We start from the raw sequence: 13,502 nt of genomic DNA, 5'->3' as shown, positions 1-13,502 counted from the left end.
GTGTGTGTGTGTGTGTGTGTGTGTGTGTGTGTGTGTGTGTGTGTGTGTAGGAAAGTGAGAATGTGGACATAGAAGTGTGCCTATGTGTAGGGTGCACTGGGTGTGTGCTCACACTCAATGGTGATTGTGAGTGTGCATCCACGTGAGTGTGTGTGGGTGGTTGTGAGTTTAGGCACACGAGTGAGAATGCACCCAGGAGTGTCATATGGCTCCGTGCCCATGCTTGTGTACTTGCATGGAGGGGAGGGGGTAGCTGTGAATGCAGGTCTGAGTGTTCATGGGATGGGCGTGTGGGCACTCAGGTGCACAGGTTGTGTGAATGTGAGTGATGTGTGCCTGCTCTGGGCAGATTTTAATCCACATTTTTGATCCGGGGTACAAAATCCTCCAGAGCATGAACACAGCACTGGATTCTATCTGAGCAAGAAGCAGGGCACCTTTTCCAGTGGAAGCAGTTACAGTGAAGCCACCCCACAGCCCTTCCCAGGCAGGAGGTTTTCATATGGGACACAAGGAATGAAACATGCACCTACCAGTCAGATCCAGTTGACATGAATTTCTTAATAGTGGTGATTCCATTTTTCTCAAACAGTTTCTTTCCCAGGGCTCGGTGGTGCTGTGGGTTTGTGGAATAGTCTAGGATCTGGATTCAAATCCAGTTTAGCTCTCATGTGAAATGAGTGTGAAGCTGTCAATTTTAGAACACATCACATACACCCCAAAACACCCCGGTCTGCACAATTTGGTGCAGTGGTCAGTTACTGCTCCGAAGAACGTCAGAGATGGATATGGATATACCTGTGATAGGTTGGGATTAAGATGAATTTGCAACTTTGCACATGGCACGTAAGCAGTGCCTGACTGAGATAAGCCTGGCTATTGTCCCAGATATCCATCTGGCTTTCCATGAGCATTCATCTGTGGGACCAAATAACAGAAAAGCAATACAAAAATGTGCTGCTTTCATGTCTCCACTGTCCCAAGGAGCCTCTTAGTCCTTGATTGTTCCTAAACCAACATTGTCTGCTGTGTTAAACTGCCACTGCTGGTTTTTGTGAAGTGGACTCAAGTCCACATAAAATGAGCTAAATGCTTCAAACTCAGTTCACTTCTCTCCTCAAAGTTAGCTTGAAGTGGAGCCTCAAAAGTCATTAGTTCACTGATCCATCCACTCTAGCTATCCAGGCTCTTCTTCAGTGGTCTCATTAAGAGAGCAGTCTCCAGTCAAACTCTCTTTTCATTGGGCTAGGAAATTACACACACTGTTTAATCACCAGGCTTTCGTTTATATTCCAATTTCACAATGGAGGCCAGGAACACGTAGAATAGGCTTCCACTCCTCCCACATGGTTGGCTGGCTGGATGCATCCTCATGTACCTTCCCAACTTAGAATGTATCTTACCTTCCCTCATTCTTTGAGCTGTTTGGACAATGTTAATTATTTTTTTCACAAGGATGGTGGAATGAGGTTTCCAAAATTTCCACCAGAACTTCTTTTTTTTTTTTTTTTACAAAACGGGTTTTGAAAACATTTTTGGGAAACATTTTTGGTTGGTTGGTCCAAGTTTTCAGTTTCCGAAAATCAAAACTCAGAATTTTTTAACAAAATGTATCAATAAAAAAATGGAAATTTTTGGCCAACGTGAAAATGTTTGTTTTGGTCAAAAAGCCATTTGTTGGTTTAAAAAAATGTTTCAATGAAAATTTTCTACCAGCTCTCCTCATTTTGCCATCCTAGAGTCTAATTAGCTGTCTACCTGTCTGTCTAATCACTTTGCTAATGTGCCCATCACCACAGTATGCGGGCACCACATATCTCTCCTCGCCCTGTCTTGCTAATCACAGGATCCTTCTTCACACGCTTCCTAACTGAAGTTGCATGGGACTTTGGCAACGAAACTGCTTCAAGTGTGTGTGTGTGTGTGGGGGGGCATTTATTCCCTGCACTCTTTTAGACTTGCATTTTCATCATTTTCCCCCTTTCTGTCCCTTCCTCCCACCTACCTTGCTCCAGATGGAATTAATTGTATTTTTCTTGCACGGCATTTTATTTCTTCACTATGGACTACATTATATATGGCAGGCCAGGCTGGTGCAGCATTGGCCATCCCTGTTAACCTGCCGATTCTCTTGTGGGAAGCACAGGACACTGAAACGGGTAAGAGCCAAGTCATGGGATTCTGGGATAGCACCATCCAGCACATAACAGAACTTCAGCAACCGCAAGCCCCTGCGCCGGGAGCTTGTGTGGATATAGTCTCATGGGAATGTTCACACCACAAGCAACTTATTCAAGTCCCTCTCCTGTGCACAAAGGTGTCAGGCAGCATCCAGCCACGGAGCAGAAACAACACCTTGTGTCTTACCCTGGCCCGTCACGTGGCATGAAGAGCCAGTTCTGAAGACTCGAAGCAGTCGCCATGGCGATAGTTCATGAGAATCCCAGGGGCTGACATTTGTGCGATACGGCCAAGTTCCAAGTCTGGATCGTTCATGATCAGGAATTCGGGGGCTAAATTCATTGAATAGACCTAGTTCTTATCTACACTAATACTCTTTTATACAGGCCATGTAAAGGAGCCAGGACCCTCGCTTTAAGGTCCCTTAAAGCTTCCTCCCTGCGAAAGAGAATCCAGCCCAATCACTTGTTCTCTGCATATTTAATTATACACAGGGTTTTTGCTGGGGTGGGAATATAATCCAGGACCAAAAGAAGAGTAGGAAGGAAGCACCTTTCCTGGCTGTCCACTGCAGGGGTACTTCCCCTCTTGTGGGAGAAAGCACCAACCAGGCCTTCAAGGCTGGACTCACAGAAGAGGATATTGTCCGGAGATGGTTATCCTTAGGATTGGGAGGTAGGGATTGGCGATGCACAGCCTGCGTTGCTCTTACTCATCCCCATAGCAGCCTAGAGATGGCTGGCTGTTCACCTCTCTCCAGGGCTGGAAGGTAAGTACAGGAATTGAAGGAGGGTTGTCCTGGCAGAAGGGGTAGATGAGAACCCTGTGTAACACCATGTGAACCAGCCTCTGGACGGAGAAAGACCGTGCATCACACACATACTGTGTCCAATGTCTCAGGGTGGGACGCTGTATGCTGGGTCCCGATGCTCTGAAGGTGGCAGGCTTTCAGAGCGCCCAGGGAAGGAGGCAGCTGAGCGGAAGGTCGTGTTCCGCCGGGTGCCCTCGCAGGTAAAGAGGCCGCTTTTCTGCCCAGGTGGACGTGCACTCAGAGCAGCATCAGTCCCCAGTACAACATCTGTGAGCAGATGGTCCAGATCCGAGACGACCACATCCGCTTCATCTCGGAGCTCGCTCGCTACAGCAACAGTGAGGTACGTTTGGGCAGCGGCTGCCTCAGGCCGCCCCCTGAGATGGCGGGCGTCACCCGGGGTGAAGGAGGAGGAGTCCAGTGAGTGGTACAGCACATCACATCCATGTTCCATGGGGGGCAAGAGAGACATGAGTGGTACAAACTACTGCTAAAGTCATCAGTAGGCGCAAGTAGTGTAAACCGGATGAGCTTCTAGGCATTCTGCAAAAGCCACTTATCTCTTTGTTACAATACGTAATTATTGACCATATAGTTCATATGAATAATATTGCAACAAAACATGTATAATTCATTATGTGTCAGAGCAGCTAGAGCTTTGCACAGGTGTCTTTTTATTATTGAAACTGAAATCAATAAAATACCTGCCAGGGCTTTGGAGGCAGATTCATGGGAGAGACTAAAGGACCTGTCTTGCCATTTTGATGTATTGGCTGACTGAGTCCTTTCATATTTTCCTGTGATTATTATTTGCTGCTGGGTGATCATTGGTCATTATTATCTAATTGGTAGGGTGCCTAGATCTTTGTGTATGGGTGTTTTTCTGTTGTTATTTAAATCAAAATAAAGGGGTTCACAAAGAGCTGTCTTATATTTGGGGAAATCTCAGGGACACTGGGATTGGGGATATCTCAGGGAAATTGGGGATATCTCAGGGAAATCTCTGAGACACTGGGACGATAAGGAAGGAGTTGTATTTTCTCTTATGTTGTAGGAGAGACACCCCTGAGTCCCAGGTCTGTAGAAAATACGCTGCTTGTGCGCTTACTAAGAGTCATGTTGAGCTAGGATTGTAACAATAGTTTGCTTTTCCTGTGGGGGACATTGCCCGCTGCATTTTTGGCTCAGATTATAAAACTACATGAAATTTATTTCATCTGGGAATCAGGGGAGCTAGACCTCTCATTCCGTAGCTTGCAGTCATGGCTGAAGAGCATGGCTTTGGGTTTATGACTCTAATTTTGCCACTGTGTGGGGAATCTCCAGGTGGTCACCGGCTCGGGGCTGGACAGCCAGAAGTCAGATGAGGAATACAGGGAGCTCTTTGACTTGGCTTTACGGGGGCTGCAGCTGCTCTCCAAGTGGAGCGCACATGTCATGGAAGTGGTGAGTACCAACAAGGGTAACATCCCCACCAGGTGCTTGCCGTGATGGCCGGGAATTTTCCCGGTCAACGAAAAATGTGAAAATGTAGTCAACTTGTTTTCAAGCTTCCCAAAGGAATTATTCTCTATAAACAACAGTAGTGGAGGCGAGGGCGTGTTTTTCTAAAAGGATGGAAAGCTCACTTTGCGTGATACACATTTCAGTTTGCTCAGCTGTGCTCGTTACTAGTTGCACTGGTTTTATTTTCTCCTTCCAGTATTCTTGGAAGCTGGTACATCCCACCGATAAGTTCTGTAACAAAGATTGCCCAGGCACCGCAGAGGAGTACGAGAGAGCCACCCGGTACAACTACACCAGCGAGGAGAAATTTGCCTTTGTGGAGGTAGGTGCTAAGAGTGGCTTGTTTTGCCCAAAGGGCTGGGCAGCCCTCAGAAGGATGGATGGTCTGATGGCTAAGGTAGTAAGCTGGTAGATCTGAGTTCAATTCCCTGCTCTGCTATAGGTTCCCTGTGTGACCTTGGGCAAATCACTTAGTCTGGGATTTTCAAAGCAGTCTAGGGGAGTGACACACCCAATCCCCCACTGACATTCAATAGGAGTTGGGCACTTAACTCCCTTCACAATCCCAGACTTCATGTCTCAGCTCCCCAGCTGCAAAATGGAAATAATACTCCTTCCTTCGCCAACAGAGTTACCTCTGCCAACACAAGGAAACGTATCTAGTTTTGTTCCTTTTACCCAGGTAATTGCCATGATCAAGGGTCTACAAGTGCTGATGGGCCGGATGGAGAGTGTCTTTAACCAGGCCATCAGAAACACTATCTATGCAGCCCTGCAAGACTTTGCCCAGGTGACTCTCCGGGAGCCCTTGAGACAAGCAGTCAGGAAGAAGAAGAACGTCCTGATCAGGTGGGGTCCAAAATGTAACTTAAAGCATATCTCTATGTAGTGTGCTCCTGTCTGCAGCCCAACCTGTGTGGGCAGCCCTCCCACAGCTATAACCAGCCATACGCCACATACAGAGCCTACCAGTGCGCCTTGCCCAGCACTCGTGAGCAACAGACACATAACGAACCAAGGTGAGTTGCTCATCCTCGTGTGACCAACGCACCTGTAACCATCCGGTGGGGACAGGCCAACCCTGGTGGGCCACCCTCCCAAAACTAGCCGGTGCGAGAAGCCATCCCACCATGAGTCCATTCACAATGTGTTTTCCCTTCTCTTATGAGCATGGCATTGGGCATTTTCTCCTTACATTAAAAGGCAAGTTTTAAAGTTTTGCTTTCACCATCCCAGTGTCCTTCAGGCAATCCGGAAGACGATCTGTGATTGGGAGGGAGGTCGGGAGCCCCCTAATGACCCCTGCCTGAGAGGCGAGAAGGACCCCAAAGGTGGATTCGATATTAAGGTCCCTCGACGAGCAGTGGGTCCATCGAGCACACAGGTACGTAAACCGTCTCCACTTCCCCAGGGAGTCCTGGGGCCATAAAGTCATCCAGCTGTGCCCATTCTGGGGGTTAGCTGTTGGTCCATATAGTCTCCTCTTTTCCAAAGTCTTTGCATATGTCTTACGCAGGTAGCTCCCATTGTTGCCTTTGGTGCATCGCTTGTCCTACAATACATGCTAGGGCCATCTTCTTTGTGGGTCTCTAATTGATAATGGAAGCAGGGATGGGGGGGGCTTGCTTGTAGAGCACTATGTGCTGCTGTATCAGTCAGGATGCTGCTGGTTTTTTTAAAGCTTTACATGGTGCGGACCATGCTGGAGTCGCTCATCGCAGACAAGAGCGGCTCGAAGAAGACTCTGAGGAGCAGCTTGGATGGGCCGATAGTCCTGGCCATTGAGGAGTTCCACAAGCAGTCCTTCTTCTTCACTCACCTTCTCAACATCAGCGGTGAGGCGATAGCCGAGGCGGACTTGCACCCGGCCCTGTCCGGCTGTGCTGCACAGGCGGGACGGGCGTAGGTAGCCTGGTGCGACGGGTCGTCTTGCTCAAGAGTGGCCTTGCCAGCAGATTTTACTTTGAGTCAAAGGTTTGCACTTGGGTCTGATTTCAGGCATGTTATCAGTTACCCTGGCCACCTCTTCAGTGAAGATGAGTGCTACAGCGCTAGCAAACGAGGGGTGGTCTTGTGGGAAGGCTCTGGGCTCTTTTCCTGGCTCTGCCACAAACTCCCTGTGTGACCTTGGCCAAGTCATTTGATCTCCCTGAGCCTCGGTGCCCCAGTTATAAAGTGAGGATCATAATCCTTTCTTTCTCCTACCCTAGGGTGCTCAGGTACCATGGCGATGGGTGTGGTTTAAGAACTGTGATGGAATTGAATAGTTAAACCGCATTTAAAATAAACGCTATGCCTAGGCTACAGGGCCTGCCCTTTGCTTTAGGTTTCCCCTAGTTCTCTTGCAGACAGTAAACTCTGTGTCCTCCCGGTGTGGGGGAAATTCTGTTTCCAGAAGCCCTGCAGCAGTGCTGCGATCTGTCCCAGCTCTGGTTCCGAGAATTCTTTCTGGAGCTGACCATGGGCCGTCGGATCCAGTTCCCCATCGAGATGTCCATGCCCTGGATTCTCACGGACCACATCCTGGAAACCAAGGAACCCTCCATGATGGAGTAAGAGCCTAAGGGTGGCGGTGGATGGGTTCGTTAGCTGGACTTCAGGGCACTAAGGAACCTATCCTAGGGGATAGAAGTTTTATAAGAGGATTATAATAAGTATTCGAGTGTATATGTGACTTCGTGATACAGTTGTGCGCGACCGGTCCTTTTGTTCTGTTTTTACAACGCCTAGCACACCCTGGCTGGGGCTCTCAGGCACTGCCGTAATACAAGTAATAAATAATACTAACTCTTGTGCCATTTGTTATGCATTATAACTGCTTCCTTGTGAAAGAAATTGTTTTCCACTCTAGGGGCAGGTGCTGCAGACACTAACGTTCCTTTGCAAAGCTAGAGAAGCACAGAAGTTTCTTAAAGGGCAGACAGTGAATTTCCTGGCATGGATGGGGGTGCAGGGGACCCTCAGCTAGCAGAAAGCCAGCTCTCCTCTAGCCACTTCCAGCAACTGTGATCTAGGGACTGTGGGGGGAGTTTCAGGAGCTGGAGCGGGTGGAGCTGAATGGTGCGAGGTTGGAGAATTCTCCATTCCAACAGCCCTGCCTGGGCTGGAGTGGTTGCAGATGGGCCATATACCTTGTACTGGTGCTCAGTGCATAGTTGCCATATGTGGGGTTGGGAAGGAATTTTCCCCCAGGTCCGATTCACAATGAGCTTGGGGGTTTTACGCTTTCCTCTGCAGCGTGTGGGTTGCTTGCAAGGATTATCTGGGTATATCTCGCTTCATCCTCCCCCTGCTGCTGTGGGAGCCTTGGACACCAGCGCACCTTGGTCCCTCCTGTTCTTTGCCTGTGGCACATGGTAGTCGAGTCTCCTGTGGGCCGCAAGACTTTGGTCTCATTGCGATTGTTGGGTTGAGTGTGTGGGTGGTGGTGGTGCCCTGTGGTTTATAGGAGTTGAGACTAGATGAGCAGATGGTCCCTTCTGACCATAAACTCTATGACTGTAACATGAACTGTTTTCTCCCCTCAGGTACGTGCTGTATCCCTTGGACCTATACAACGACAGCGCATATTATGCCTTAACCAAGTTTAAAAAGCAGTTCCTATATGATGAAATTGAAGCTGAAGTAAGCTCTGTTCTTCTGTATTCGTCTCACTGTGCTATGAATGAAGCGCTCCCTCTTGCTTCACCAACGTGTCCTGTTTGACTGAACAGACCAATTTTTCAGTGAATTAATTAGAGGCATTCCCTAACAAAAAAAAAAAAAAAAAATACTGAGAAATATTCAAGAGAAGGCCACAAATTTCCAAAGGCGCCTTTGTGTGCCTGCTGACCAATGGCCCAATCGGCAATCAGCTCCATGTGGAGCCAGAGAAAGCAAAATATTCACGTGCAGGGTATGTAAACTGTAACTGATGGCCGAAGAGTCATGAGATGTCAGTGGGGAAAAAGGCAGGAAAGGACATGGAGAGCAGAGCTGGGCAATTATTTTCAGCAAATAGCAAATTTGCCAAAAAATGCATTTTTCTTAGCATCAAAACTATTTGCAAATTTGAATTCGAATTGTGTCAGGGCGTTTTCTTTCCGTAACTGTCAAAGCCTTTCATTTCGACGTTTTTGAAACAGGCTATTTTGACGTTTCGTTTTTAATTGGCGTCTTGTTTTGAAATGCCATTCAAAACGGTTCGTTCAGCTCGTTTCATTTCAACAAGAAAAACCAAAACGTTCTGTTTCAGTTCAAATCAACATTGTTTTCCAGATTTTCCACTCAGCTCAAACTGAGAGATAAAGGGGACAGGGGATGGGAGAGGATGGCTTTTATGGTAGGATTCATAACAGGCAAGAAACATAAATGCTCGATGGTCTGCATTCTTTTATCATAAGAGCGTGGAAACCCCTCTGCTGGGTGACAGGAAATGTAGGGTAAAGTGCTTTGTTAGTGATGGCATTTTATTAAAACAGTATTTCTCTCTCTCTCTCTCACACACACACACACATACACGCTCACACTTGTTCTAAGAGCCTATTTCTTCAATGTTGTTTACACCCTGGTGATGTATATTTCTTTCTCTGGCAGGTGAACTTGTGTTTTGACCAGTTTGTGTACAAGTTGGCAGATCAGATCTTTGCCTATTATAAAGCAATGGCTGGCAGGTATGAGAATCCCATTGCTGCTGAGTGTTGTTATTCCTGTTTGCTCTGCGGTATCCTCTAGAGGCAGGGTTCAAGGATGGGTTGTGCTAGGTGCTGCAGGCACACAATAAAAGAGACAATCCCTGCCCCAAAGTGCCTCCAATTGGTACCTGTGACCAGACCACAATAGATGGATCCAACAAATAAATTGAGGGAGGGGAGACAAAGCTAACAGCAAAACAAAAATTAGCATAATGAGAAGCAGTCAGAGCACATTGTCGTGAATGCTAACGCTGCAACCTGAGCCCATGGCGAGGTTCCCCATATAAGCGGGGTGCAGTGGACAGGGCAGGAGTGGAGGTCATTGGGAAAGAAATGGAGCATGCAATAGTACTGGTGCCTAGTATTGGTCAGCCATGATCCTTTTAACCATTTAAAGGCATACATGGCATTAATGAGCCAGTCCTATCCTTACCCGGTGGCCATAATGCAGAATCTTGGCTTAACACGGTACAGTGAGGGGAGGAACAAGGAGAACCCCAAAAGGAGAGCTTCAGCCCCTGTGACCAGCAAGGAAATGTCCAGGATTTGCCTACAGATATCCCCAAATTACATTCACCCTGATGGAAGACTGGTGGTCTCCCGCCAATGAAGTCATTCCCTGAAGCAGCCCATCAAGAAGGCCGCCCATCCGTGAAAGAGTCCCAGTGTCAGCTACCCAGTACCCGCCAACACCTACACGTGTCAGAACCAGCCGTGCACTCATTGGGCTTGTCTAGACAGAGAGTTAGCGTGAATGGGGGTAGGTCAGTGCGCACTTGGGAACTTTTAGTGTGCGGTAGCAGGGCCCAGGCAGGCCGTTAGGACAGGGCACACAGGCGCTCTGTAGAGGTACACTTCGCCTTGCCGCGCACCCACTCTCCATTTACGCAAGCTGTTGGTGGTGCGTCCGTGAACGATGGACAGCAGGGCGGCAGCCCCTGGATAATGACAGCAGCTGTGAGTTTGACGAGGTGGGGGTGTCGAAGAGTGACTCACCAGCCAGCGCGCCACCTCGTGGCTGGGGGCTGCCTGTCAGGACCTGCCCCTTAGACGCCACCTGCCAACAGCCATTCGGCCCCTGTGGCGGTCTGTCTCTTCTAATGACTCGGTGCTCCAGCCAGGTCACATTCAGTCTCACTCCTTCCGGGGTATCAGGTGTCCACTATGTCCTCCACCCCTCCCGGGCTGCTCTTTAACCCCACTCTTCTTTCAGAGTAGTAGGTTCCCAGGCATCTCCCTACCATCCCCAGGCAGACTCCAAGCCAATCCACTGCTGCCTGCCCGGGGTGTATGCTTTTAGACCCTCTGGGTTCTCTCCATCTCCCTGTTCCTCTTCTGGAAGACTGACCCTAGAGGCTATCCTGCTGGAGTCTAGACCCTGATTCAGGGCCCACTGTGGGGCTGGCTCCACTCCTGTGGGTGCCTTTCCCAGAGAGAGGGAACTCTACCCCCTTCTGCCGAGCCTCCTCTCCCTGGGTCTCTCTCCTCACTGGCTTGAGCTCCTTCCTTGAGGAACACCCAGCTCCTCCCCAGCGGAGACTGATAATAAACGGTGCCTAGCACACCCTCTAGTTACAGCCAAACGCTCGGGCACCTGTTCACCCGTTGTCTACCAATGTGGGGTTATACACCCTCATGAGATAGGGGTATAAAAATATGGTTAAAGAGAGGGAGGAGGGGTTGGGAGAACCCTCCCAGCTCATAAAGGGGATGACTCAGAGAAGGCGGGACTCAGAAGGGGATGTACTTGCCCTTGGAGAAGATTAAGAGGAAGGAGAAGGGATGATGGGGCAAATGTACTGATAATATTTTCCTTTTCCAGTGTCTTACTGGATAAACGTTTCCGGGCTGAATGTAAGAATTATGGCGTGATTATCCCATACCCGCCGTCCAATCGCTACGAGACGTTACTCAAACAGAGACACGTCCAGGTACAACAGACGCAGCAGCCTCAGACATTTCCTAAAGGTCTTTCTTTTGATCTCAAGGGGATTTAGCCAGGTCCTACTGTCAACTGAAAATGTCAGTGTCCAGTGTCACGGAGTCCCCAGGCGATGCTCTGGAACTGCTCCCCACAAAGCCAGGCAGGACTCTGGGGAAGTCTCCTCTCCCTTGGAGCAGACTGTCTCCAGGGCAAGGAGCTCACACGGCTTCACCTCCTGCGTCTGACCTTGGAGCATTCAGCATCCTCTGCCCCTCCGTGCGCTTCCCACAGCGAGTCCGCCCTGGCGGGGTCCTGGGGAAGCCAGAGGGTCCTGCACGCACCCCCACTTTGCAGTCAGACATGACTCTTAACCAGCCAGTAAATCAGAGGTTTATTAGATGACAGGAACATGGTCTAAAACAGAGCTTGTAGGTACAGAGAACAGGACCCCTCAGCCGGATCCATCCTGGGGGGCAGCGAGCCAGACACCCACGTCCGCACTCACTCCACGTCCCCAGGCAGCTCCAAACTAACTCACCCTCCAGCCCCTCCTCTGGGCTTTTTCCTTTCCCGGGCCAGGAAGTCACCTGATTGCTTTGTTCTCCAGCACCTTTAGCTATCTCCTTATGGGGGAGGAGTTGCCAGGAGACAGAGTGTCGGCCATTTATACACACTGGCCTTTATCCCACCACCTAGAGACTTAAGAAATGCACAGGGGAAACTGAGGCACCCCTACACTATTCAGAGGAAACATTAAGAACTGTCCCACTTCGTCACATCTAGGTCATGTTCTTTTGCTGGGTACAGTCACGATTAATGACCACAGATTTCCTATATTTAAGAAGTAACTGGAAAACTGAGTCAAAAGCATTTATTATTATGCTGACAAGGCGTATTCAGGTCTAGTGAGTAAGGAAAGATTGGTTATTTACCTTCCAGGTTCCGAACTCCCCTTTAGATAGAGATAGATCCAACCAGCGAAGTTTTGATCCACTGGCATTAGAAAAGGTTCAGAGAAGGGCAACTAAAATGATTAAGGGTTTGGAACAGGTCCCATATGAGGAGAGATTAAAGAGGCTAGGACTTTTCAGCTTGGAAAAGAGGAAACTAAGGGGGGGATATGATAGAGGTCTATAAAATCATGAGTGATGTGGAGAAAGTGAATAAGGAAAAGTTATTTACTTGTTCTCATAATATAAGAACTAGGGGCCACCAAATGAAATGAATAGGCAGCCGGTTTAAAACAAATAAAAAGAAGTTCTTCTTCACACTGCGCACAGTCAACTTGTGGAACTCCTTGCCTGAGGAGGTTGTGAAGGCTAGGACTATAATGGGGTTTAAAAGAGAACTGGATAACTTCATGGAGGTTAAGTCCATTAATGTCTATTAGCCAAGATGGGTAAGGAATGGTGTCCCTAGCCTCTGTATGTCAGAGGGTGGAGATGGATGGCAAGAGAGAGATCACTTGATCATTGCCTGTTAGGTTCACTCCCTCTGGGGCACCTGGCATTGGCCACTGTCGGTAGACAGGATACTCAGCTGGACAGACCTTTGGTCTGACCCAGTACGGCCATTCTTATGTTCGTATGCTTTTATCAGAACTTTCTCCACCTTCCAGCTGGTTTGGCTCTGTGGCTCTAGTTTGGATCCATCTCTCCCTTTTTCCACTAATATCTTTTCCTCTTGTCCACAGCTGCTGGGTAGATCAATTGACCTGAACAGGCTCATAACTCAGCGTATTTCAGCTGCGATGTACAAATCGTTAGACCAAGCCATTAGCCGCTTTGAGAGTGAAGACCTGACCTCCATTGTGGTAAGCTCAGTGTTTGTTTGAAAGGGCTGTAGAATCTGAGAGTATGATACACTGACATCGTATGTATATACACCATTGTCCACTACTGCATTGAAATCACATAGACAGTAGTTTTCTACCCATCTGTGAATTCTCTTCTTTTTGTCCTATCTTCGGTATTTCTAGGGCTCCCATCATCCACAAAGGGACTATATTTGGGAGTTTCATAGTGAGGGATCTTCATAGAGCACAGATGGTAGAGTCCTGTGATTTGGGAGAAGAAAGTCCTGAGTTTAATTCCCCCCACTGCATCCATGTGGCTAAACTCTGGATTGCCGTGCCTGTGTGCGTATGGTTCACAGCCACTGATACATTGCAGGGCTATCAGAGTCGAGGAGTGTATAATTATCCGTTTCCACATGTCAGGGATTCTGATGTGAAAGGTGTTATTCTAGCAAGGATGTGCTCCGTGGGGAACAACGGCTTTTCACCACCTGTAGGAAGGGAAATGGTAGAATGGGACCCCTGGAGTGCAAGTGCAAATGCCCTTGGCCTTTTGAGTTCAACCAATGTCTTTAATATTTGATACATCCTCACCTGGAAGACTGTGTGTGT

General features: G+C 48.4%; 1 protein-coding gene across 2 annotated transcripts in view; it reads left to right on the top strand.

The window, feature by feature from the left end:
• CYFIP2 (cytoplasmic FMR1 interacting protein 2) overlaps positions 1 to 13,502 on the top strand; it is a 75,246-nt gene that overhangs the window by 28,221 nt on the left and 33,523 nt on the right. For both annotated transcript variants that reach the window (XM_034778720.1, XM_034778721.1), the window contains exons 11-21: positions 3,218 to 3,335; positions 4,319 to 4,438; positions 4,695 to 4,820; positions 5,181 to 5,347; positions 5,735 to 5,882; positions 6,180 to 6,333; positions 6,894 to 7,050; positions 8,026 to 8,122; positions 9,074 to 9,150; positions 10,994 to 11,102; positions 12,789 to 12,908. In XM_034778720.1, the coding sequence (XP_034634611.1) occupies positions 3,218 to 3,335; positions 4,319 to 4,438; positions 4,695 to 4,820; positions 5,181 to 5,347; positions 5,735 to 5,882; positions 6,180 to 6,333; positions 6,894 to 7,050; positions 8,026 to 8,122; positions 9,074 to 9,150; positions 10,994 to 11,102; positions 12,789 to 12,908 (1,393 nt within the window). The remainder of the gene's footprint in view (positions 1 to 3,217; positions 3,336 to 4,318; positions 4,439 to 4,694; positions 4,821 to 5,180; positions 5,348 to 5,734; positions 5,883 to 6,179; positions 6,334 to 6,893; positions 7,051 to 8,025; positions 8,123 to 9,073; positions 9,151 to 10,993; positions 11,103 to 12,788; positions 12,909 to 13,502) is intronic.

Source organism: Trachemys scripta, chromosome 8 (genome assembly GCF_013100865.1).
Source record: "Trachemys scripta elegans isolate TJP31775 chromosome 8, CAS_Tse_1.0, whole genome shotgun sequence".
NCBI lineage: Eukaryota > Metazoa > Chordata > Testudines > Emydidae > Trachemys > Trachemys scripta.
Note: the sequence above shows the minus strand (reverse complement) of the source record. Positions and strands in the feature narration are given on the sequence as shown.